The following is a 27790-nucleotide window of genomic DNA, read 5'->3' on the forward strand; positions in this document are numbered from 1 at the left end:
GTTACATCAATCGCCTAGGGGGCACCAGGTCCAAACCACTGGCTCTGTTAGCCAAGAGTCTTTGGGATTTTTGTCTGTCCCACAAAATTTCCCTCTTAGCAGAATATCTTCCGGGAGCTTTGAATTCCAATGCAGACTGGCATTCCCGTCATCTCACAGACTCCAGCGACTGGAAATTACACCAGTCGATCTTTCACCGGATAGAAAGGAAATGGGGTCCTTTCCAAATAGATCTCTTTGCGTCCAGACTCAACACCCAGCTTCCCCACTTCTTCAGCTGGCGTCCCGATCCTCTGGCTCTGGCTACAGATGCCTTCCTACAAGACTGGTCCGGTTCCCTCAACTACGCCTTTCCTCCTTTTATCCTGATCAACAGGGTCCTGAACCAGGTCAGACGCCAGAGGGCGTCCCTTGTCCTGCTAACCCCCTTTTGGCAATCTCAGGTTTGGTTCCCTCCCCTTCTCGAACTGGCAGTGGATTTTCCCATTATACTCCCGACATTTCCATCTCTTATTCTCGATCCTTTCGGTCGACCTCACAATCTGATTCTCGATCAATCTTTAACACTCTCAGCCTGGCTCATTTCCGGTCTACCCAACACTCCCATGCTATTTCGGCAGAGGCTACAGAGTTCATCAATAACGCATGGGCACCCGGCACTAAAAGAGCATACAAATCAGCTTGGGCTCTTTGGTCAAGCTGGTGTCTGGGAAAGTGTTCCGATCCCTTTTCAGCAGATCTAAGTCTTATTGTTAATTTCCTAGCCGCCCAAGCGGGTTTAGGTAAGTCATACCGTACAATAAATCTTTACAGATAAGCTATTTCCATGAACCACTCAAATATCGACGGAAACCCTGTTGGGTCCCACCCGTTAATCTGTCGTCTACTGAAAGGAGTCAAACTCTCCAAACCCCCTTCTGCGAAATACTCATATCTCTGGGATGTCTCCCTAGTCTTAAATCTCTTCCTCTCCTGGCCAGATAACTCAAGCCTTTCTCTCAAAATGCTATCTGCTAAACTTACCATGTTGTTATGTTTAATTTCTATAAAAAGGACTTCAGACGTTAAGGCATTAGATGTCTCTGCTCGACAATTTTTACCTTCAGGGGTTCTATTTCACATCTCCAAACGTACCAAAACCAATTTACACTCAGTTTTCTACCCTTTCTTTCCGCATAAGCCAAAGTTATGTGTCGGTCTTTGTTTAAAAGAATACGAAAAAAGAACAGTTAACCTGAGAACGTCCTCCTCCAATCAATTATTGATTTCCTTTTGAAAACCCCACAATCCAGTGACTTCGGCAACCTTAGCCGGCTGGATCAAATTGATTCTGTCCCTTGCGGGAATAGACATTTCTATTTTCGGAGCCCATTCCACCAGGGGGGCTATGGCCTCAAAAGCGTTCGCCATTGTGTCCACTTTAGAGGACATTCTCAGGTCAGCTGACTGGTCAAATGATAATGTTTTCAAAACTTTCTATTGCAAACCTGCCAGAACTGCCTCTTCTTTAGTTATTGATCAGCTTTAAACGCGCATAATAGAGCCTCCGGTCTTGCCATAAAATGTAGATTTTCCTAGTAATTTATGACGGAAAGTCTTAATTTTATTAAAGACACGGAGGCGAATATTATCCCACCACAGTACTTCTACTAATACGTACTTTTTTATTTCCCTCCCAGCGACTCCAGCATTGCCTCCAGCTTCCGGATCACTCTTCTAGTTCAATCGGTGCCATCCTCAAGAAGAGACTGCTGGAGGTGTCATCACACCCGTTCCAGGATCAGCTCCCTCAAGCATCGTCCTTTCGGCTCATCACCGTGGTTCAAGACTTGTGCTCCATCGTTTTATCTCTATCAATTGTTGGTCTTATTTACCCTTTGTTCTATGACTCTATCTGACTTGCTCGTCCAAGAAAAGAGGGCTTCTTGCAGTCAAGGGTACTCTCTATGGTTTATGGCCCATTCCTATTGGTCCAGTTCAGGTTATTGTTTGCTCCCATTGGTCAGTTTTTTCAACTAACCTTTCTGGGAGTTGTAGTTTCTTGACTGCTGCTGTTTGAATTAAAGTAAGAAAAGAACGCATAATATTCGCCTCCGTGTCTTTAATAAAATTAAGACTTTCCATCATGAATTACTAGGAAAATCGACATTATTCAACAAGGTATCCATGATCACCGTCAGCAAACAGTACAGGCTATTTTTTTTTTTTTTTTTAATATATCGGCGTCCAACCTTGCTCAACCAGAGGAGACCTTGTTTCAACTTCTTTAATATTTACAATCTTCTTTTGAGAGCAAACTGAGCAGGTTGTTATATTGTCACAAGATACTCACGTGGGTGGAATAGGGAAAGTTATATCAAAGGCTTCCAGAAGAATCAACTACTTTAGGAGCAGTACACTTTCCAGTATGGGGCATCAGTTCTCACAGACAAGGTAGGAGCAGTCATACGACTAAGAAAGTCATCCTATTTAAGAACAAACACATCACAAAGAGCAGCAGAGGCTTTTGATAAGTACGATCGTAAAAAGACTTAAGGTTCCAGTATGGCTCCAGCTATATTCTGTGGCCACTAATAGCAGGTCCCATGTGTATGGCACCAGGAGTATTGGCAGTTCTGTGTTGCTGTATTACTGAACGATTACAAATGATCTCACTTTAAGCCCGATGGGGAAGTGAGATTTACACTGGGAAACTGATGCTCCAATTTAAGCATGTAAAATGTGTAATCCCAGGCCTTTTTCATGGAAACGATTTCTTCAGGTTTTACCAGGATAGTTTTACCCAGAAATGAATGCAATATTAATGTGGTAGTAACACCGCAGTACTCCGATTTGAGAAGCAAAGTCTGTTACCTCTGTTACACATGCCATAACACTCTAGGACAATTCAAACGAGAGCTTAGGAAGGCAACTGAGTTTTTAAAACATTGGAAATAGGAGCATTTGAAAAACATGAAGTTGAGTTGAGAAAGAAAATAGTATATCAAAGTGATCAAAGAAATGTGATGTAGACCACCCACCCGCTATGTTACTCCTCCAAACCTGCCCACAAACCCACCAATCCACCTTAGGTTATTGAATGTTCAGAGATATCAAAATTATAAGTAGATTGCCACTAGGCGATTGTGGCTTGTGGAAAAAATTAAAACTTGGCCTGACCAATCGGAGCTGCGGTAGAGAGAAGGAAACTGAGGCTCATGTCAATTCTTTTGTAGATTGACCTGTAGACCTCCTGTAAACCTAGCCCTCTATGTTTTACTTGACACGCACAACCTCCTGTCCTGGCAATTCCAGTGGGAGCGGAAGCAGAAAGGAGCGGAAATAGAATGATACAGGCCAGAGCCATCCACCAAAGCAGAAGTATTCACACTCTTTGGGGGGGAAGGAAGTTGGAAAAGGGGAGACAGGAATATAATCCGTGTTGCACCTCATTCAATGCCTTCTGAAAGTTTAAATTTTTTTCTCTGGTCAGATGACAGCCTACCTGGAGATGAATTCCTCATATCCTATCACTAGCCTACTATATCTTTCTTTCACCCCCTGCTGACCACTTCTTATTTATGCACGAGATACAATAAATCTCTAGTACATTGGCTGTTTACTTACGAGCCGGGTGTTGCCTAGCACCGGTCGCTCACAGACAATGCACTCTGAAATTTAACTTGCTTCGAATGCAGCCAAATACGTATAGTCTTAATTAATAGAAAGAATAAACCATTTAAAACATAATTGAGCCAACAGCCAGACATCTGGCTCGATGCCTTTCAGGTAGGCGAAAACTGACAGACCGGATCAATACATGGTATTTAAAAAAAACTTGTAAAAGCCCGAGAGAGCGCAACTTGTGAAGTTCATATCAGAAGAGAAATGCACTGCCTTATGTGATCAATTCACAACATAGAACATAATTAAGAAACACTAATTAAACTTTGCTACCGACTGCGCATATCATAAAGGGTAGCCTTCCTGGCCAAGGCACCCAGCATTGTTTATTAACCTTTCATGAAACAGTTCCGTCTATCAATATGCTACACCATTTACACAACGCGCAAGGTTCAAATCAATTCCTGCAGCTTGTGGTTTGCATAATTGGTCTTTTATTGTTAGAAAGAGGACAGTTGCTGAAATGCTAACTATGATTCTTAAATTCTCACTTAGATTAACAAACACCTTCTTTCAGGTCCATCCATTATGTATCTACCTTTACTAATGTCTCAACTCATTTCAACATGGTGGCCTTTCAGGAACATCCTTTTAGGGACTGCCCTACTCTCAGCGTACTTTATTATACTATTGGGACTGGAATTGTGGGTGTAGGGTTCCCCACAACTCCTGCATCCCAAAAAATTACCTAAAAGGAATGCCATCGGATTGATGAATGCGAGACAGTGGTTAATCTAAAGTTCATGAGACAATGTTGCCCCCGAGGTAAGGCACGTCCTACCACATTAAAATATCAGAAATAAAGTAAATCAAGTAAAAGGGTCCACTCAATCACAGAATTCTAGATCCACAGAATAAATTGAAGGGTTTATTTACAAAACCAAAGATGCAGTACACAATAACTCATGAGGACTTTTAGCAAACAGAGCGTAACAGAGAAGAGCAATATCAGAAAAGCCCCAAGTGGGCAGAAAATCAATAGCACAAGGGAGCATCCCTAGTAGAATCAGAAAGTGTTCTGGCTCACCCCTCAAGTCAAAGGCTTATATAAGAAATCTTCTCTTAGATGATAAAGGGCAGCTTCATCATGTTGTGAGCAAATGTATAATTTTATTAGCAAATCAGAACACAGTTTTATTAAAAGTCATATTGCCTTAGCACCCAAGCACCATCCCACTACATGACTATTGCTTCTGCTGCCCACTCTATAGTATTGCCATCCAGAGATCGTTGAACACAATAGATACACAAACAGCAAAATATGAATAATGAATAGGGTACAGTAATCTAATGGAAGGACCCTGACACAAGATACAATTTTGTGACCAAACTAGAAAGATTGCTTTGAGAACATCAAAAACAATGCTAGTGAAAGTTAAAAAAAAAAATACATGACTCTGCTTTACTGATTTCTGTGGAACATGAACAATGAAGTGTACAGGGGGGAGACATCTATTTTGGATAACATGGCTGCCAGGTCTAAATTGAGGCCAAGTTGACAAGCGTCTGGAAAACACAGTTCTACGTGTTATAGGAAATTTGATTCCAAAATAAAAGCACAATATAAGTGAGTACATGAGTAATCAAGATTAAACCTACATTCTGTACATACTTAAATATGCACACAAATATAAAGTGCTCAAAAATCTTCAAGAGAAAGCCCTCCACATGATGAGCAAGTGGCCCACTGTTTGTGGAACTGGTATCCTGACTTCATTGAGACATAGTGTTCCCCTCAAAAACAATGTGAGCCAGTGCTTGAAATGGAAAAATATAAGTGCAGGCACTCAGTACCAGAGTACCTGCTTATTTGTGAAAAGTGCTAGTACTCTCCAATTAAAAGGATTATGTTTTTCTTGAGAAGTGCAGGTACTCTCACTCTCAAACTAAAAAAGTACCAGAACCAGCCCATTTAAAGCATTGGTGTGAGCAGAGGCTCAGCTTGTCCCTGGGATAGGGTGGACCAAAACCTATTCTGTGACCAAGATGGGCGGTCAAAGGGTACCTCATAGGAGGCAAAGTACTACTGTCCATGCCCCATTTAAGTCATATAAAGCACTGGTACAGAGTTTAAAAATCTTTAGTACTTCTGTTTTTTTTCTGTGTGTCAAGGGAGAGAGTGCAGTCTACTGACCCCTCCTGTAAAGTTCTTTGTGTGTGAAGCCCAGGCCCTGAGCTGACATTCCATGCACGTCAAGCATGAGTAAGTGAACCAGTTGTTTGACATGTTGTAATGGGTGAGTGTGGTGAGAGTGAATACCAGGATCAATAGAATCTAGTTTATCATCTCACTAGACAGAGGATAGGATACATCTTCCTCACAGTGAAATGCATTGCCTCCATTCCTGATGCTGAAAATCCAGACAATTAAGTGTGGGAACCTGGGGATAGGGCTGCCTATAGAGTTTCAATATTGGCCTTGTTCCAAAGTGTTTCATGAGCACTGCCAACTGGTAGATGTTAGTGGTGAAAGGTGTGTTTGAGGAACAGCTAAACCGGGTTAGAAGCCTTAAACAGTGGATCCCCATTCCATGAAAAAGAAAAAAACTCAGTCCATTTTGTTCCACTTCAAAGTTCTTGCTGACCAATGGGGAGGGGTGCAGTTCCTGTGGGAAACTGCATAAAAAGTTGTGTACCAAAAATCATTCTTGTGCTGTCCTGCATTTCCACTGTTTCTGCTGCCACTATAAATGCCAATATGTGAGGGGACACTGCATCAGTGACATCTGCCAAAGATAAGAGCACACCTGCATCCGTCATGGGGCCGTCAGCATTTGAAGACAAGCATCAGCCTGCATCTGTGAAGATGAACGCTGCATGCATTAGACTACAGGCTGTGGCTGCCGATGAGGGAGGGCAGAGACTACTGTCTCCAATGCCCAGTCACTCACTCTGAAGGTCAGGAGTATGAAGTCACTACCACACTCGCCCACATTGCCGATTCAGCATGCTGTTTGAGCAGGAAACATGAGCCTGCACTGCCATGAACAGAGAGACTGTGCCCGAACCGTGCAATGGTGAAGTCTATTTCTAGAATGCTAACAGTTACCAATTCAAACTTGAATGCCTAAAGACCATGGAACTGACCTAGGAGCTAACATCTTGGGCATTTGATAGTGATGTCATATGTGCGTAATCTACACCTATGCTGTATCTTTGCACAGGTTATCCAAGGTGGGGAAACTTCGCTGAAACAGAGGAAGGGGAAGGAAGCATCACAGAGGGTATCAGCGTGTCATTGGACATCATAGAAAGAGTCCAACTTTGTACCTCAACCACATTTAGAGAGTGTTATATTTAATTCTACTGTTTGATTTAGCTAAATGATAAGCACTGAGCTGAATATTATCTGAGGTTGTTGGCTGACTTGAGTTTTGGGCACTTGCTCTCCACACATCTTCCCTGAAAAATTGACTGATCGCCCTCTCTATTTGAAAGCCATCAATAGAAAGGGTGCACTTCACCTAGTTTGCAGAGCCATAGTGGGATGAACCGGAGGACGCCCGTGGCAAAATACATCAATTGCCATGGTTGTGACCCAAAAGCACTTGTATATCTTGTAACACCCTAAATTGGGTATGCGTCATACACTTAGCCCTAGATATACAAGCCTTAAATGTAGGCACTGAAAGATGCTGAGTTGCTTAGGGTAAAACCCCATATAATCTATGTGAATTGGGCATAAAGGACTGGAAGAGCACAAAACACTGCTTTGATTCAAAACCAGATTAACTAAAGCCATACAAAGTAGAGCATTCTGGCTATGCGTGGAATCTTAGTTTAAATGAAAACGGGTGCAAACAAAGGGCATGTTACGCAATATCTCTATGCAGAGAGAGTCATTTTTTACAAAATTAGACACATTGTACGATATACTCATTTGCCTCTGTCCGTACTTGAAGATGTGCGTCAAAAATAAACTCAGCCAAGACAATCCTTCTTGCCACTAACTTGTGCTTGCCATCATGTAAACAAGGCATTTCTAGCATGATCACTGCACAAAATGGTTTCGAAATATAGTGCTGTACAATTTTTTTGCTGAAGATTTCAGAACAGCATTGCGTGAATCTGGTTTATCGAGGTCTTATTTTTGGAAAACCACATACTTCTACACTTCAAGTGAGACTTCATTTGCATAGTAGGTCACGGATGTCAGTCACCTCAAAATTTATATGAAAGGATTTTTGTGGCTCCAAGGCAGGCTTCCCCAACAAGAAGCTCATGAACTACTGGAAGCTCTCCAGCTACCTGTGAGTAGCTCTCCTGAGTGCAACCCAGCCTACTAAACTAGAAGCTTTTTGCTTGGTTGAATGTAATGTATGTATACCAAAATTGACAAGTGAGAATTCAAGAACAAAATGTTTGTAATTTCAAACCCATAAGTCCTGTACTATGTTTAAAGCTGATATCTGAAGGATGCCTCAGTGATAAATGATAAACTGGCCACAAATATAACTTTTTCTTATGTGTATAACACTAATACAATTAGCAGCTCAGGATGATAATCCTTAAAAATAAGTAGCTCTTATTATTGAAAAGTTTGGAGACCCCTGCTCCAAGAGATCCTTGGACCGTGCTGAAGGGTATTTTTGAGGTGTCAATCGGCAAAAATTATGCATTAGCCAGTACTGTACTATAATATACCCATTGACCAGTACTGTACTATAATATACCCAAGAGGAAGAATTCATTCTCATTTTAACAGAAGTGTATTACTGGTATGAATTTTAGGTCTGGGTTGCAACTGCAATGAAAAGTACGTAGGGAGTACAACACATCCAGTAAAAAACAGGTACCGGAACATATGCTTGCCATAGCAAACAAAGAGCCTACATATCCAGCCGCCAGACATTGAGACATTACATCAAATTAACAGAAATCAATTAGGGTTTCTTTTCTTGGACCGAGCATCAAAGGGGGAAGGTGGGCAATAAAACTTTAATTTTGAGACAACTGGAATTGAGATATACAACCAGTCTTCAGAATACGACACCTATGGGCCTGAACAGTGATAAGTAATTGTGGATACACATTGGTACTTAAATATCAAGCAGTCTCAGCACAGTGAAAGTTATATGCCCATTCAGGGCTTTATTTTTAACACTCACTGACGAAACTACTTACACTAGAACAAGTTGTTCTCATCTCAATTAAGGATGAATTAAAGTGATAGAGATTAGTTATTTCTACTGTTGAGAATAAGTATTGAGATGTAGTAATTGTTTTAGATTCAAAATAACTCATATGAACAATTTTTTTTTATTTTCAGACATATTTTGTTACACTCAATTACTTTTAGTATAATTTACTTCAAGAACTTGAGTTTATGAACTAGAAATATTGCTAGTGGCATTCGCCAGTATGGACTATAAAGGTAATGATACATGTTTAAAGATGGCTCCCCAGTTGTTTGGCTTTGAAATGAAGATTAGCTCCCACAGTGTTTTTTTCCATGATCCACTATGAATGAGAAAAGTTTTTTTTTTTCTTTTTAAGGGAATTCATTGACACTGAAAGAGGCAGAGGGCCGAAACGAATCTGTGTAAGCTGTTGAAACATTAAAATACAGTGAGGAACGTCCCAGGAGTGCTGCTGTTCTATCTAGAAGGAAAGAAAAAAAATTATACACACACATATATATATATATATATATATATATATATATATACATATATATACACACACACATGCACACACATATACACTATCAGCTGTTTAATGTTACTTTTTTGCCTCTTTGGAGTTTTTGTATCAGAATAAATGGACGGATTTACATTAAAAAAAAAAGAAAGAAAAAGAAAAAAAAGGGATAACATAATCCATTAAAAAAAAAGAAAAACAAAAGAAAATCTTAACATTTAAAAATTAACAAATCACTGAAAAAATAAATGGGGGGAGGAGAAGTAAACAGAAGAATATAGAAAATAAAAAAAATCCATATAATCCCACAGCATTTTGGGGGCTAAAGGATGAATGCCGCTGAATGATTAATTTTGAATCCCAGACTACCAGCAGATGCGAGCTACTATTAATGTTCCAGAAAACAAAAGCCGAACAGTTATGTAGTACTGGACAAGTAGCAAAGACATGAACAGCATTGTCCCCCTCGGCCACACATCGAAAACGACAACTTTCCCCTCAAAACTTCATGACTCAAACGGTGGGGAGTATAGTAAAAGTCGTTAACACATTTAATGTAGTGGACCTGCATTCGTGCAACGTTTAGGACGCTGTGTGCGAGAAAGTTGCTGAACTTAACATAAACCTCTCCCATATATGCCCTTAATTCAGACGGCAAGACTGTTACATCACAAAAGTACTCTGGATCAGACATTTAATGCTTTATTTCATACATTCGGTGTGAGCTGAAATCAATTTTTTTAATGTTGTTCTTTGAGTCGTTTTGTTTTATTCAGGAATCGTGTCTGCGTCTGACACATGCACACATTTACTTATACCCCCTCTCCCCCAACACATACACGAATAAGTATACACGAGGGAACACAGCAGCTGCTTAAAACAAAACAAGCACTGGCAGGTAAAAGTCCTCTCTCTTTAATGTACGGACACACAATGTTATTGACAGGCTTGTGAAAATGCAGTTTGCATTCTGTATCCTATTAAAGTCAGACCTATTGTCTTTGACAGTTCATTTTCTTGTCAGTTGCGGCTGAAATCTCAAGCACCAAGCTGCCTCCAAATAGTGTGTGGGGAAAAAATGAACCTGTGGCATATGCTCTCGAACATTAGATCACACGAGGGCATTTAAAAATACTTTTTGTTTCAATATCCCTCACCTCCACCCAACTCTCTGGATTATTATTTTTTACCTTGGATATCTGCCAAAGCAGCCTTTGCTATTTTGATAACGGATTGAAACGAAAACCTACCCAATCGTTCAGAGTCCTTGGTGATTCAATCTCCAGCTTTGTCAGGTGCTTTTTTCTTGGGCACTGTCGAAGAGAATGACAATACAGTAAATAAAGCTTATCCACAACAGTGTTACAATGACGGAGTCGCGCAACTACCAGCAGGTTGCTACGGATACTTTATGAATGAGGAAGGTTTCTTCCTGGATTGTGAAATATCCCCTCCACGCTTACTAACACTGTGCTCTGCTGCAATAGGAATCCTAGCTGTAGATCACTGCGCACTCGCTAGCACTGAAACTCAGCAGAGAGGATCTAGTGACAATTGTTACTTTTTCACCCAGTTGCACAATAAGACACCCACAACTTGAAGGCTTTATGGTATTTCCCAAGATATAGGAAATCAGAACTTTTAGAGATAGTAGCAAAAATAAAGGTTTTGGAGGTGTGTGAATGTTCTTATTGTTTTTCAAAACTGCCCAAGGCACTTTATATATTAAATCTCATTATTTAAAAGTGGTGAAGATAGGAAATAAAAATAAATTAAAAAAATGTAGAAAGTTCAGCAAGTCATTTGTCTTTAGTACATGTATTGTATGGCACACTCATCATAATGGAACTTAGTCCCTGAAATTCATAGCCAACTTAAGAAAACACTCCTGTAGGTTAACCTTCATTTCATGAGCAATGTGGTTTCAGATTGTAGCCCTAAATAGTTAACACTGCTTTTCCGCTCTGGATAGTGGCGCTCATAATAAGGTAACTCGAAAAACTCCACAAAGTGATGCGGAGCAGAGTTTTTTTCTCGCTTGCCAACGTTATGCTGGTGAGCATGAGCAAGAGAGAATCACTAAGTTGGCTATCGCGAGTGAGATTTTTGAACACGAGCGGTCTCGATAGAATGCGCCCGCTCATGATGAGAAAGCTGGCGCTTGCGTTGAGGAAGCTGCAGCTTGAGTAGAAAAATCTACTTGAGTGGCAAAAAGAAGTTAGCACACTCTGGCGTTCCGCGTAATGCAGTTTGGACCGATTTTACAGCATGGGAGAAACTCATGCGCTGAAAATCAGTGCGAACAGCTTGCCTTACCCAAACTCTGCCACTTGCGGAACCCCAGGTAACGTGGCAGAGTTTTTTCAGCACTTTGCAGAGTTCCACGTAGCAGAACTCAACATACTCTGCCCAGACCTAATTTGAAGCAACTTAGGTCTGTAAATTATCTAATGTCACAAATGTCCTATCTGTCCTCAAAGAGGGAGTCTGTGAACCACCTGTAATTTCTCCCACAAAATGTTTGATGCATAGCAGTAATATTTAAATCCCCTTCCATAACCTTACAGCTCGGACATCTAGGGACATCCTTCGCAGGTTTTTCAATCAACCCGTCTCACACATTAATAGGTGACTGATGTGAGGTCAAAAAGTTATTCTAGCAGCACTTTAATGTTAAAGGCTCATACCAATATTTGCTACAATGGTGGGTTTTTGAGCTCTTATGCAAGGGAATGCTGGTGTTGGGTGTAAAAATCAAGACAAAGGATTTCCTGTTGAGGTAATTCTAACCAAATGTCCACATGGGCTCCAGAGACTGATCTCTCAGTAACAAGGTGCATGGGCCAAGAGGGTTAACCCAATACCTCAGGGTATTTAACCTGCTTTCAAAGCACAAGACAATTTTACTGCACTAGGCAATTGTGTCCCTAGCTACAGAGGTCTTAACCAACATTTCAGGGAGCCTTTAGGGAGGATGTTAGGATATTGGGGTGGACTGTCCACTGTGGAGCTGTACTACATCTGTTCGATTTTTTACGAAATAATTAGAAAAAGGAGCGCATACATTTATGGTTCAGTAAAGATAAACAATCCCAAAGAAAAGCAAAGAGACTGACTTGTACAGAATATGCGTTTTGTAGCTTACACTATTTTGGGGTACTCTAGTGATATAGAAGGACAGCCAATAGGAGTAACAGTCTTTTTCTCTGGACACTAGCTTTCAGTTTCAGCTGTAAAGATAATACAATTACTTGCCTGTTTAGAAAGTTCTACTTGGAACACATCTTTGTAATAAACTTGAGCTTCCAAAGGGTTAACCAGGCGATTTTCACAGATCTGAAAGAAGAAAAAAAATCATACATTTTCTACATCCAATTAGGAGTAGGGTGTGGAAGTATGTAAATGCAGGTCTGTCAAACAAACATCATTGGAGCCCTTCGTCACCCAAGAACTTATAAAAAGAAGCATGCCAATAAGTTTGAATTTAACATGCTGCCACAGTCTTACAGGAACACCGCTCACCCAAAACCACATGGCCATGGGTTTAACACTGGTGTTACTGGAATAGCAGTGAGATCCAAAGAAAAATAATCTGCCTGCTCTGAGGCGATGGAACGTGGGCACAACCAAGAGTACATGAGAAGAGGAATGAAACATGTCACCAGGCATGTAGGGCTGGAGCAGAGAGCTGAGCTACTCAGAACAAGTACCAGTAATTGACTTGTACAACATGTAAAGAGTATTAAACAATCTGTTTATTCAGTTGTAACCTGTGGAGATTATTCAGTTGTGCAGAGAAGAAAAATGGTGTGCGAACGTTCATTAATAGCAGGTGTGACAGCTGCAGTTTGCTCAGTATGAATGTGACAGTTTAAGATATTTAGTTAAAACAAGTCAGACTACATTCAAGTAAGCCAATCAGGACGAGACAGCAGCTGGGATCACCAAGCTTCGCCCTCCACCTCAGAGGGAATTAAGAATTTTCTTTACATTCTTCCCAAAGGAGTAACATGAGCCAGCGAATTTGAAGATATGCAGGCAGAAGTTATCATCTCCCTTAGTAACACCAAAATAGTTGGTTAGGAGAGCAGGGCTGGGGTCACAAGAAGAGACAAGATCTACCAAACAGAGGTCCAGGTCTAAGGAGGATTCCCTAGAATTAGTATCTCCATTATATCGGCAGTCAACTTCAAAAGATTATTATTGAGCAAACATGCAGCTGAAGCAAGACCTTCTCGAAGTTTAAATGGGAAGTCAGGGTTAAGTTAATATCAACACCATGCTTCAAAAACTAAAGTCAAAAGAACAATTTAAAGCATCTAAAGGGGTTAAGTACAGAAGCACAATAATCTTAATAGTGTGACATAATGTCCAGAGTGTTTACTCTAAAAAGTGCTTTAATTTAAACATAACTTAATACTTAACATAGAATTACAAAGGTACACAATGAAAACAAGACCCTTCAGAACCATCTTAACTACAAAACTGCATTAGAAGGTCAGTGATTAACAGTGTGCAGCCCCTCAATTTGGTATAAATTAAGGAATTAACAATAGGAAGTTCTCAATATTTGGAACTTTCCTCTTGCATTTGACAGAATTCCCAGTTTAAGCCCCCTTAACCAGTGTGCTTCTCAAAACGTCCATAATAATGTAAAAGCTGACTCCCAGAGCATTGAGGCAGAAAAGTCCAAGGCTGACCCCAGGGAGGTGTTGTGGACTAGAAACTCAGAACACAGCAGCATAAAAAAAAAGTATATTATTATACAATCATTTTTAACTATAAAATGGAAAGTACTATAATACACAACTAAAACTATACTCAAAATGACAAATATTTACAAGATTTAAATTGGTGGAACTAAAAATTGGAACCCCTGCTTCTGTAGATTAACAAGGTTCAAACCATGAAACCTAGAGAAATACCAGAGAGGGCAACAAAACCTGAAAAATAGCCTGCTTCTTTCATCTGTGAGGTGCCATGTGATAATTTATGCACCAGATATCTTATGTACTACAGGAAAACCTATGTTTTTTCCACAATGAAAAAAAGCTTACAGTCAACGTCAAATTCACAATGTAAAATGCTTTTAACAACACAATAACCAATAGAACAAGGCCGTTGGCTTTAATGTGAAAGGAAATAAACGTGTAGAGATTCACACATTTTAGGAAGACTCAAATTGTACATTTACATGGACCTTAAAACTCTCTCTGGAAATATCAAGCATTTTTCAGGGTCAGACCGAAAAAGAGAGACATGGTATTTTGTCAGAGAATTCCAACTGTAACTCCCCCTCCAGTTACTATTGTATTTGCTGGGTAGCTAAAAATTAAAATGTAAAGCCCCTTCCTGGGGTATTTAGTTTGTCCAAGAGTTCATAATTTCAAACCACTTCTTACTATATTTGCCAGAGAGCTTACCATATAAAAAGACACTCTGTTGCCATGGAAAAGCCCTTCCTGTTGTATTCAAAGTTCCTTTCTATTGTATTTGAGAAATCCAGTCGAGGAGGTTCAAGAGACATTAGATACTTCTAGCCTCTATTGTTTTAGTAGGGATCTTTCACCGCTGGTAATGTGGAGCATCTGTACAGACCCAAAAACTGGGATCAAAGTGCTACTTTTAATAATTACCTCGAAGAGTAGCTAGGAAGAGTAACCCAAGGCTGACACCAAGATATGCTATGGCCTAGAAACTCAGAATACAGCAACATACAACATTAATACTCAATAAGTCAATCTCCACCCAATGCTTTTTCTTTGAAATAGAAACGTTCTTTAAAAGTTACACAGAACTAAATTCTGTAATCAAAATGAAAGAGCTTTATAACATTTCAGGTTCAATTACAAATTGGAATGCCCCTTAAAGAGGCTCTACAGATGAAAATGGGTGGTATCACATACCCGAAAGGAACATCACAAGTGTGGAATTAACTCAAACATAGTCTGCTCCCATCATCTTTGGGTCTTTTTTTGTTTTAAATGGAAAGTACTTTGCACACATCCAACTAAATACAACAATCGAAATGACAACTGCATCCATGATTTCAGATGGCGCTCCAAATTGAAATCTCTCCTACATGGGCCTTGCAGATTAACCAGAGATCAAATTGCATACACTAAGGCAATATCACCTGTGGAACATAACCTTATAAATAAGGTCTGCTTCCATTATCTGTGAGGTATCAGTGACTAGTTGTGTATCTCTAGGCTATAAGCATAAAAAACTGTAATAGTCTAATATGGGACTATTGAAACACAAACGGTTTTACACAGTCTTCCTTGACAACCAATATTCCTTGGTGACCTTAATTTCCACATGGACAACCACAACACCGCACACCTCCTCAACAGTATGAACTGCCTTTGGTTAACCCAGATTGTCCATGGTCCTACACACACTGCAGAACACACGCACACCCCATTTTCACCTCCAGCAGCCACATCACATACAGCCATGTCACCAAACACACATGTACTGACCACTCCATTGTCCACTTCAACATCCCCAGCCACCGCACCAACACCCCTAAGACCAGCCGGCACTTCCCACTGGGCGTGCAGCAAAGTTTCAGAGACCAACTGGACCGACGCCCTCAACATCTCCAGCCCCACTACTGCCAATGACCTCAAACAAGGAGTAAAACACTAAGCCCTGGATCACCAACTGTGCTGACTGATGTGAACTGAAAGCATTAATGGAGTATCACCTTATGCATCATAGGAGGAATAGGGGAAAATTAGGCTACATGCCTTTAGCCTGGCCCTAACTGACAGAATGATGGACAACCAGTCCAGAAGCTAGGAGATCAATCAGATAAAATACAGATGAGATCCCTAGCAAACTTGACTAATTGCATGTAATTGTCATTAGGGTTTTACAATTGTCAGACTTAGCTAATTTCCATTTTGCATGTATGATTAGCACCTATTTGATACTTACAGGGACCAATAACAAATGAGTATTATAATTGCAACATTTATTTTGCAATATACTTGGAGTGGGCTTTTGTCTAGCACCTTTTACTATTAGCTAACGTGGGTTGTCCCCCTTCAGTCGCTGTTTTGAGGCACCATAAATTACATTTGGTTCATCCCAGGAACATCTGTCTCACCCTCAGTATATTTTGTGTAGTATGCTCTGTCGCCTAGAAGTGCTTGCATTGCAATGCATGGGGAAATATTTTACATCTGAATATATATATATATATATATATATATATATATATATATATATATATATATATATATATATATATATATATTACCTAGTAGCAGTCGCCGCTAGGTAGTTACAGTTAGGACCATGTTTCCGTAGGATAAGCATCTTTTGACTTGCCTTTATCTTTGGCACCATTTGACGAATCCTCACAAAATTTTCAAAAAAAAAAAAAAAGTGTCAGGCGATTCTTGTTGCGCATGGAAAGTTTCGGCGAAATCTGTCAAGGAGGGGCTGAGAAAAAAAAGGGTGGGGGGGAAATCCAAAAAAGTTGCATTTCCCATTTTAATTCCCATAAGACCTTTATACATGTTTACAGCCCGAATCACTGGACGGAATTACAACAAATGTGGCAGAAAGCCAGCTTTCAGTACGCAGATTGATCTTTTGCTTATTTGGTGTAAAGACATGCAATGTAGGAAGCTGGCTCTGTATATACTATCTCAAAATGAGAGATAGTGTACACAGAGTCCAGGGGTTCCCCTTAGAGGTTGATAGTGGCAATAATAGATAATACTAATGCTCTATTTGTGGTAGTGTGGTTGAGCAGTTAGGCTTATCAGAGGGTAGTGTTAAGCATTTGTTGTACACACAGGCAATTCCAATATCTCCCAACCCCTGGATTGGTGTGGACCCAATAAGAAGAAAAGAAAGAAGAAGAGAAATAAGAAGGAAAAAAGAGTTAGTAAAGGAAGAAGTACGAAGTATCCAGTAACCGTGAGTCCGTGTATTGACTGAAGTGTGTATATGACTGGATTGAGTGAACTTTCATCATGAGTACTGCGGGAACGAGTACTCCCATGAATTAATTCGATAATAAACATTTGTCATGTGGATTATTGGACTGCAAAGACTTTTGGAAGACTTGTGAAGCAGCAACAATCTGAAAACGGTGGCGCGCGACACTGTTTTAAATGTAAACACGGGAACAACCGTCCTCGTGTTATACTTGGATGCCAATGCTGACTTGTCGCTAAGCAACGTTCTGAGCGTCCTTTAGTCCACGAGCGTGAGGCCTACGTGCGATACTTTTTAAACGCATACACGGGAACAACTGTCCTCGTGCTATACGCGCATGCCGTTGCTAGCAACGTTCCGAGCGTGCTTCACTTTGCCTCAAGGTAAAGTTCCTCAAGATTCAAGCGCGCACATTCAGAAACAAAAAGAACTAATTACACAGACCTGGAGCTGCACAGCTATCTCGACCTCCTCTTTTCCGGTTCCCTCCACTCGGGCTCAAGCTAATCAAAATAGTAGAAGGTCCACGTTGACATTTCAACAGAAAGTAAAATAGAAATAGGACCAAGCTCAAGCTAATCAAAATAGAAGGACAAAGTCAACATCACAATAGAAGGCAAAATAGAAATAGGATTACTGCATAGTATATCTTGGACTACAATAGACTATGAGGATTGTTATTTTAGATAATTATTTTAGCTTCTTGTTTTAATTAGTTATTTTAGATTGTTGTTTTAGTATTTTGTGGTAGCTTGTGTTTTACATTTGTATTGCAGGTATGGCTGAGCAATACATGGCAGCACCACCATCTTTCTTGCCTTTTCCAGGTGAGCCAACAATCATGTGGAAAAGGTGAAAAAACATCTTCATTACGTATTTGTTGGCTATAGGTGGAGACAAATATAATCCCGTCAGAAAACAAGCGATTTTGCTGCATCATTTAGGTGCAGAAGGAAGAAGAATATATGATGATCTGCCTGTACTATCCCTAGGCATGGGTGAAGGACAGCCTATGAATGTGTATGAAATGTAACTACAAATGCTGGAGAAGCATTTTACACCAAAAATAAGCATTGTATACGAACGACATACATTTTTTTCACGAGTTCAGAGTCACGATGAGGATATTATGACTTATGTTGCAGTGTTAAGAGGACTAGCAGTGACGTGTGATTTTCGTGACCTCAATGACTCTTTGACACGTGACCAAATTGTGGGCTGTACAAATAATAAGAAAGTAAAGGAGAGGCTATTATCTATCGATCCCTCACTCAAGGAGTCTATACAAGTAGCAAGAAGCATGGAACATACTGAGGCGTGGATGAAAGAAATGGAGACAAAATTATATGAAGGATTTAAACAAAGAAAACACAGTTGAGGTGAAGGAATTTAAAGCGAAAAGACAAGAGAAGTTTGTGGGAAGCCCGGGTGCAAAATCAGTAGAGAAGAAAATTACAAATATTATGTTACAGATGTGGATGTCCCAGACACAAAGCTACGAGTGCTATATGTGCTGCATGAACCTTAACATGTAGGGTGTGTGGAAGAAGAGGTCATATGGCCAAAGTATGTAGATCAAAGGGAAAAATACCAAACAATAGTGTCAAATCTGTGGATGATATACAAGGTGAACTTGAAGAAATTGTATTGACCATTAGTGATACTGTGGAAGAGACTCCGCAAAGGGGGAAGTTTATCAGTGGTAAAAGCTTCAAGAAAGAATGCTCAAGTAAATTAGAAAAACCTCATTGTGATATAATGCTAGAATCTGTGGCCGTGAGGGTATTGGTAGATTCTGGCAGCTTATTCACACTAATATCTAAGGAAATATATGAAGAAGTACTGAAAGGAAGGATCGAGGATTTTAGCGTGCGGATGTGAAAGCGGTTGGATACGGGGGAAAAGAATCGACATATTGGGAATGAAGTGGATGGATATATCATTCAAAAGTAATGGGGTACACGGGAAGGTGTACATAACTAGTTAAGGTTCGAACCTTTTGGGATGGAGGCATCAAAAGGATTTGGATATTGTGCTTAATCCAAATGCTAATGAACCAGTGAGGATCGTCGAGCAGATGGAGGAGATGTGTATGGAAAATCAAGAAGCAGATGCGGAATGGAGTGAAGCTGATAAAGAAGTTTCCAAATGTTTTCACCAATAAATTGGGCAAATTAAAGAAATTTACTCATCGCATAATTTTAAAGAAAAATGCCATTCCAGTAGTGCACAAGGTAAGGCGTGTTCCATTTCTGACAAGGGAACCACTTCAATTGGAGCTTAATAAGCTATTGGAAGAGAAGATAATAGAGCCTATTGAGTCTTCAGAATGGTTGGCACCTATAGTCATGGCACCTAAGGATGGAAACAAGATTCGGGTATGTATAGATTTAAGGGACCTTAACAAGAACATTTGGGTGGACAGGCAGCCCTTGCCTAACATTACAGAAATGTTGAGTATGATGAGTGGTGGCAAGATATTCAGTGTACTGGATATGTCAGCAGCTTACCATCAAGTTAACCTACATCCGGAGTCGCGTCCGCTAACCTCCTTTGTCACTCCTTTGGGAGCATACTGTTATTGTTGGATGCCCTTTGGCTTAGCGTCAGGGTCCGCTGTGTTCCAACGAATCATGCAGAAAATGTTTAGTGGGCTGGATGATGTATTCTGCTTCCAAGATGATATAATAGTGGTAGGCAAGTCTTTAAGTGGACATGACAAGCTAATAGAGGAAGTACTCAGGAGGATTGAAGATCATGGATTGACTGTAAAGAAAAAGAAATGTGTCAGCTGAGGAAGGATCGAGTGAACTATCTGGGTCATGAAATATCAGCCGAAGGGATAAAACCCAAGAAGAGCATTGTAAGAGCAATTAGTGAAGCCCCGAAACCATGCAACAAGGACCAATTAAGATCATTTTTGGGGTTGGCAGAATACTGCTCAAAATTTGTGCACAATTTTACAGAAGTAGTTGAGCCTATGAGAGTACTGTTAAAAAAGGGGACAGTGTTTGAATGGGGAACTGATTGTGAGATGGCATTTACAGAGATTAAGAAGTCTATTGCCAGTGCTCCCATATCAGGACATTTTGATGTTAAAAGGAAAACAATCGTAATGACTGATGCTAGTAGTGTGGGGCTAGGTGCAGTACTTGTGCAACTGGCGGATAATGAGGAGAGGATAATAGGATTGCATCCCGTCTATTGCAGGGGGCGGAACGATCATACTCCGCAATTGAGAAAGAAACATTGGCTTGTTGTTGGGGTATCAACCATTATAGGTATTATTTGTGGGCTTTGCCTTTCGCACTTCGTACCGACCACAAACCCTTACTGCATGTTTTCAAGTGTGGTCGAGGATTAGAGGGGAGTATGACGCCCCGTATTTCAAGATGGTTAATTACTGTCATAGACTTCAATTTTACTTTAGAATTTGTAAGGGGCAAGAGAAATGTAGTAGCTGATTGTCTGTCACGCATGCCCATTAATGAACATCCTGGAGAAGTTTAGTTGCTGTGTGAGATGGAAGAGGAGACGTTCTCGATTGATGGGGAACTGGCTTTGTGACAAAAAGAATGGGCGGATGCAATGGTGGGAGATGAGGAGTACGATGAGTTGAAGACATTTATAAGTAGGTCAGATCAAGAAAGGGGTGACTTACATGAAAGTCTGAAACAATATCTAGAGGTAAAGGATGAGTCGAGTATTCAACGGGAGAAAGTATTGAGACGTGAGAAGGTAGTTCCTCCTAAGAAGTTGAGAATGAGATTGATAAGAATCGTGCATGAAGGTCATCTAGGGAGAAGTCTGACTAAGAGAAGGTTGGGACAGTTTTACTGGTGGCTTGGGATGGATAAGGATGTGGAACGGATTGTGAGTGAGTGTGTGGCATGTGGAAATAGTGATAAGGCTAAAATTGTCAGGCAACCACCTTTGGGGTGTGTACAATTTCCGACTGGACCATGGGAGAAGTTAGCTCTAGATTTTGTAGGTCCGGTAGACAAACTTGGTAAAAGGAATCGTTTTCTGGCAGTCCTAGTGGATTATCATAGCAAATGGTTTGTAGTTAAGACTATGGAACACATCACAACTAGCAGTATTACGGAATATCTCAGAGAAGTATTTTTGGAGGAGGGTGTGCCGAAAGTGCTGGTCACGGATAATGGTGTGCAATTGGTGTCTGCGGCCATGAGGGGTTTTCTTACTGAATTGGGAATTAAACATGAAAGAATAGCATTATTCCGCCCTCAAGCAAATGGTTTAGGGGAAAGGATAAATCGAATTATAATGGAGAACATTCAACTTTCTTTAGCCAGTGGGTTGAATTGGAAGGAGCAGTTGAACAAGATGTTGTGGGCACAGAGTAACGCCTCATTCTGTAACAGGAGTGTCACCATTTATTGCACTCAAAGGAAGGGAACCTGCGACGAAAGAATCCCCTTGGTGGTTGTGCGAAAAGAAACAGGTTTGGGTGGTCAGAAAAAAATGAATCAAGGGTGTTGAGCTTTCAGGAGCGGAAAAATTTGAGTTATGACACTAGAAAGAGAGTAAAGAATGTTGATGTGGAAGTAGGTGATTGGGTGGCAGTGAAGAAATTTGGTACAATAAAGAAAGGTGAGAGCAAGTTTGCCAAACCACAGAAGGTAGTAGAAGTGTCGAATTCGGTGGTCAAGTTGGATGATGGAAGAGAGCAGAGTGTGGGAAATTTGTGTAAAGTTAGGGGAAAGGAAGTGCTTGAGTAATGTGAGAAAGTAGCCTCTTTCTAGCCTTGTTACCCCCACTTTTGGCCTGTTTGTGAGTGTATGTCAGGGTGTTTTCACTGTCTCACTGGGATCCTGCTAGCCAGGGTCCAGTGCTCATAGTGAAAACCCTATGTCTTCAGTATGCTTGTTATGTGTCACTTGGACCCTGCTAGTCAGGACCCCAGTGCTCATAAGTTTGTGACCTATAGGTGTGTGTTCCCCGTGTGATGCCTAACTGTCTCACTGAGGCTCTGCTAACCAGAACTTCAGTGGTTATGCTCTCTCTTTACAAATTGTCACTAACAGGCTAGTGACCAATTTTAACAATTTACATTGGCATACTGGAACACCCTTATAATTCCCTAGTATATGGTACTGAGGTACCCAGGGTATTGGGGTTCCAGGAGATCCCTATGGGCTGCAGCATTTCTTTTGCCACCCATAGCGAGCTCTGACAATTCTTACACAGGCCTGCCACTGCAGCCTGAGTGAAATAACGTCCACGTTATTTCACAGCCATTTTACACTGCACTTAAGTAACTTATAAGTCACCTATATGTCTAACCTTTACCTGGTAAAGGTTGGGCGCTAAGTTACTTAGTGTGTGGGCACCCTGGCACTAGCCAAGGTGCCCCCACATTGTTCAGGGCCAATTCCCCGGACTTTGTGAGTGCGGGGACACCATTACACGCGTGCACTACATATAGGTCACCACCTATGTGTAGCTTCACAATGGTAACTCCGAATATGGCCATGTAACATGTCTAAGATCATGGAATTGCCCCCTCTATGCCATCCTGGCATTGTTGGCACAATCCCATGATCCCACAGGTCTCTAGCACAGACCCTGGTACTGCCAAACTGCCTTTCCTGGGGTTTCACTGCAGCTGCTGCTGCTGCCAACCCCTCAGACAGGTTTCTGCCCCCCTGGGGTCCAGCCAGGCCTGGCCCAGGAAGGCAGAACAAAGGACTTCCTCAGAGAGAGGGTGTTACACCCTCTCCCTTTGGAAAATGGTGATAAGGCAGGGGAGGAGTAGCCTCCCCCAGCCTCTGGAAATGCTTTCATGGGCACAGATGGTGCCCATTTCTGCATAAGCCAGTCTACACCGGTTCAGGGACCCCTCAGCCCTGCTCTGGTGCGAAACTGGACAAAGGAAAGGGGAGTGACCACTCCCCTGACCTGCACCTCCCCTGGGAGGTGCCCAGAGCTCCTCCAGTGTGCTCCAGACCTCTGCCATCTTGGAAACAGAGGTGCTGCTGGCACACTGGACTGCTCTGAGTGGCCAGTGCCAGCAGGTGGCGTCAGAGACTCCTTCTGATAGGCTCCTTCAGGTGTTGCTAGCCTATCCTCTCTCCTAAGTAGCCAAACCCTCTTTTCTGGCTATTTAGGGTCTCTGTCTTTGGGGATTCCTTAGATAACGAATGCAAGAGCTCATCCAAGTTCCTCTGCATCTCTCTCTTCACCTTCTGCCAAGGAATCGACTGCTGACCGCGCTGGAAGCCTGCAAAACTGCAACAAAGTAGCAAAGACGACTACTGCAACTCTGTAACGCTGATCCTGCCGCCTTCTCGACTGCTTTCCTGGTGGTGCATGCTGTGGGGGTAGTCTGCCTCCTCTCTGCACTAGAAGCTCCGAAGAAATCTCCTGTGGGTCGATGGAATCGTCCCCCTGCAACCGCAGGCACCAAAGAACTGCATTACCGGTATCCTGGGTCTCCTCTCAGCACGACGAGCGAGGTCCCTTGAATCCAGCAACTCTGTCCAAGTGACTCCCACAGTCCAGTGACTCTTCAGTCCAAGTTTGGTGGAGGTAAGTCTTTGCCTCCCCACGCCAGACTGCATTGCTGGGAACCGCGACTTTTGCAGCTACTCCAGCCTCTGTGCACTTCCGGCAGAAATCCTTTGTGCACAATCCAGCCTGGGTCCACGGCACTCTAACCTACATTGCACGACCTCCTAAGTTGTCCTCCGGCGACGTGGGACTCCCTTGTGCGACTTCGGGTGAGCACCATTTCTCTCCACTTTGTAGTGCCTGTTCCGGCACTTCTGCGGGTGCTGCCTGCTTCTGAGAGGGCTCCTTGCCTTGCTCGACACCCCCTCTGTCCCCAGATGCAATTGGCGACATCCTGGTCCCTCCTGGGCCACAGCAGCATCCAAAAACCCTAACCGCACGATTTGCAGCTAGCAAGGCTTGTTGGTGGTCTTTCTTCAGGAAAACACTTCTGCACGACTCTCCACGGCGTGAGGGATTCGTCCTCTAAAGGGGAAGTTCCTAGCCCTTGTCGTTCCAGCAGAATCTTCAGCTTCTACTGTCCAGTAGCAGCTTCTTTGCACCCACAGCTGGCATTTCCTGGGCATCTGCCCATCTCCGACTTGCTTGTGACTTTTGGACTTGGTCCCCTTGTTCCACAGGTACCCTCATTTGGAAATCCATCCTTGTTGCATTGCTGATTTGTGTCTTTCCTGCAGAATTCCCCTATCACGACTTCTATGTCCTTTGGGGAACTTTAGTGCACTTTGCACTCACTTTTCAGGGTCTTGGGGTGGGCTATTTTTCTAACCCTAACTGTTTTCCTACAGTCCCAGCGACCCTCTACAAGGTCACATAGGTTTGGGGTCCATTCGTGGTTCGCATTCCACTTTTGGAGTATATGGTTTGTGTTGCCCCTATCCCTATGTATCCCCATTGCATCCTATTGTAACTATACATTGTTTGCACTGTTTTCTAATACTATTACTGCATATTTTGGTATTGTGTACATATATCTTGTGTATATTTGCTATCCTCATACTGAGGGTACTCACTGAGATACTTTTGGCATATTGTCATAAAAATAAAGTACCTTTATTTTTAGTATATCTGTGTATTGTGTTTTCTTATGATATTGTGCATATGACACTAGTGGTACTGTAGGAGCTTCACTCGTCTCCTAGTTCAGCCTAAGCTGCTCTGCTAAGCTACCATTATCTATCAGCCTAAGCTGCTAGAGACCCTATACACTAATAAGGGATAACTAGGCCTGGTGCAAGGTGTAAGTACCCCTTGGTACTCACTACAAGCCAGTCCAGCCTCCTACAAGTAATGCAGTAGTTTTGCCTTCACGGTGGAATGTGTTGCCGTATATAATGTGCATGTTGTAAATAATTGATAGTCTATAGTAGTTAAATTAAGGATGTTTTATTGTTCATTGAAATTGTAAGGGGGAAGATGTGTGTAGAGATGTGCTTGTAGAGAAAGAGGTTGGAATGTGCTTGAGTGGGGATGTTAGATTCTTGGGGAGAGGAGAGCAGTGAGGAGAGGAACAAAGACCGAGTGGAAGCTGGGAGTTATTATGCTGTACACATTACTGAAATAAAGAAGTTACAACGTTTACTGGCCTGCGTGTTCACTACAATCTCACACTGGCATCAGTGTGGATTTATTGTGCTGAGAAGTTTGATACCAAACATCCTAGTAATCACTGTAGCCATTATGGAACTGTTGAGTTTGTGTTTGACAAACTCCCAGACCATATACTCTTTCTGGCTACCCTGCACTTACAATGTCTAAGAATTGGCTTAGACGCTGGAGGGGCATAGTGCTCATGCAGCTATGCTCTCGCCTGTGGAATAGTGCACGCTGCCTTAGGACTGTAAGGCCTGCTAGCGGGGTGACTTACCTATGCCACAAGCAGTGGTTTGTGGGCATGGCACTCTGAGGGGAGTGCCATGTCGACTCAGTCTTTTTCTCCCCACCAGCACACACAAGCTTTGAGGCAGTGTGCATGTGCTGAGTGAGGGGTCCCAAGGGTGGCATAATACATGAGATACATACCTTCCCTGGCCACAAGGCCCTTGGTACCAGGGGTACCATTTACAAGGGACTTATCTGTGTGCCAGGGCTGTGTGCCCGGGCTGTGCCAATTGTGGAGACAAAGGTACAGTTTTAGGGAAAGAACACTGGTGCTGGGGCCTGGTTAGCAGGGTCCCAGCACACTTTCAATCTTAGCTGGCATCAACAAAAGGCAAAAAGTTAGGGGGTAAACGTGCCAACAGTGGCATTTTCCGATACATACCCTTAGACTCATGCGTCCACTCAGACCCACGCACCCACTTTCAGACCCACTCAGACACTCACACACCAACTCACAGATCCACTGACGGAGACAGGCCCTGTGGCCAACCTGTGCTGTGCATGGCCAAAGGCCATGAGTAGTGTGGGTGGTTATAAGGGCTTGATTGTAAGGCCTGGCTTTGCGACCAACACCCGCCGCAAAAGGCCAAAGGCCATACGCGGTACAGTGAAATAACATATAGTAATTAAAATTACTTTACGGAACAAATAAATAAATATAAATAAATAAATTCACACAATGACAAAAAAAACAAATGTTACAGGGACGTTGTAGTTAAGTTCTGAATTTACCCGTACAAAACCTTAGAAAATCAGCAGTTATAGTTAGAGTTCCTTCAAGGAAGTATAATTCGCGCTCTAAGGTAACTATAACTTGCACCATTGCCATGCACAGATAATTACTCCACATATTATATCATTGACGAGATCTTGTCTGGCATGTTTGATATTATCACTGCAACATTTGCAATAAAATTATTGATGAGAAAACTGTGCATGGCAAGGTTTCGAGGAATAGTTACCTTAGGGCACGAGTTTTAGTTACTTGAAGGAACTCCAACTATAACTGCCGAATTTCTATGCTTTTCTACGAGTAAATTCAGAACTTAACTATAACGTCCCTGTAACCTTTGTTTTATTCAGTGAATTTTATATATCTACACACACACATATATATATATATATATATATATATATATATATATATATATACACATATACATACACACACACACACACACACACACACACACACACATATAAACACACACAAACATACATACACAGAAAAACGAAAGTTAAAGTGACATGATTAGGAATTATAATTATTATATATTACTTTAAATAAAAATAAAAAAAAGTCAAAGTTAGGTTAAAACGTCAGTTAAAATATGCAATTTTAAACTCACCAGTTATAAATATCTCAAGAACTATAACCTGCAACCCCCATGCACAGTTTTGGCATTACTGTACTGATATCAGTAAAAATGTTGCAATGATATTATCGATGATGTCATGGAACATGCAGTGGTGTAACCAAACTTGAGGGGGCTCGCCTCTGGACTCACTTACAAGCTCTCAGGCCAGGGTGCTGTGGGGACCACCTGGGGTTTTAATGGTCGCCACACTGCGGGGCCCTTGTTATGCCACTGGGAACATGTCAAACGTAATTTTGTGTAGGATAATTAGTTCATGGAGTGAGAGAAAGTTCTAGTTATCTCAAATAACTTGTGCCCTAAGCTAACAAAAACAGGTACATTTCAATAGTTTTGTTTGTTTAAAGTGGTAAGTTTGACATTGTCATAACTATAACGTTAATTTAACCTTAAGCTTTTTGTTTCCAGTGAATTTTCTGTTTCTTTGTTTTAAAAATGTAAAATATTGTTTTATGACCACTTTTAAGCCAACCCCTCTACTGCGCTCACCTGAAGGTTGTGCGCATCGTGGGGCTGGCTGCAAGTCCTGGTCCACAGCAAGGCCCTGCTTCCAACTTACAACAGGCAACCTTACTCCAGTGCAGCCAACACCCCCATGCCCCGCTGCACACAGCCTTCGCCTGAAGGGGTTTGTTAACCCTTCATTGGTGCCGGAGGGAGCAAGCAAAAAATTATGATGATTTTTTTTCTTCTAATTATTGTTGGGGTGTTGGGGGCAGAGGGGGAACACAGCCCCC

At 41.7% G+C, this 27790-nt stretch overlaps 1 protein-coding gene across 1 annotated transcript in view; it reads right to left on the reverse strand.

Annotated features, from left to right (window-relative positions):
• The window catches only part of LOC138247235 (protein spire homolog 1-like), a 275991-nt gene that overhangs the window by 217673 nt on the left and 30528 nt on the right, over window positions 1-27790 (reverse strand). The window contains exons 4-5 of the mRNA XM_069201970.1: window positions 12559-12639; window positions 10554-10616 (exon numbers count right to left, since the gene is read on the reverse strand). Of these exons, the coding sequence (XP_069058071.1) occupies window positions 10554-10616; window positions 12559-12639 (144 nt within the window). The remainder of the gene's footprint in view (window positions 1-10553; window positions 10617-12558; window positions 12640-27790) is intronic.

This window comes from Pleurodeles waltl, chromosome 7 (assembly GCF_031143425.1).
Source record: "Pleurodeles waltl isolate 20211129_DDA chromosome 7, aPleWal1.hap1.20221129, whole genome shotgun sequence".
NCBI lineage: Eukaryota > Metazoa > Chordata > Amphibia > Caudata > Salamandridae > Pleurodeles > Pleurodeles waltl.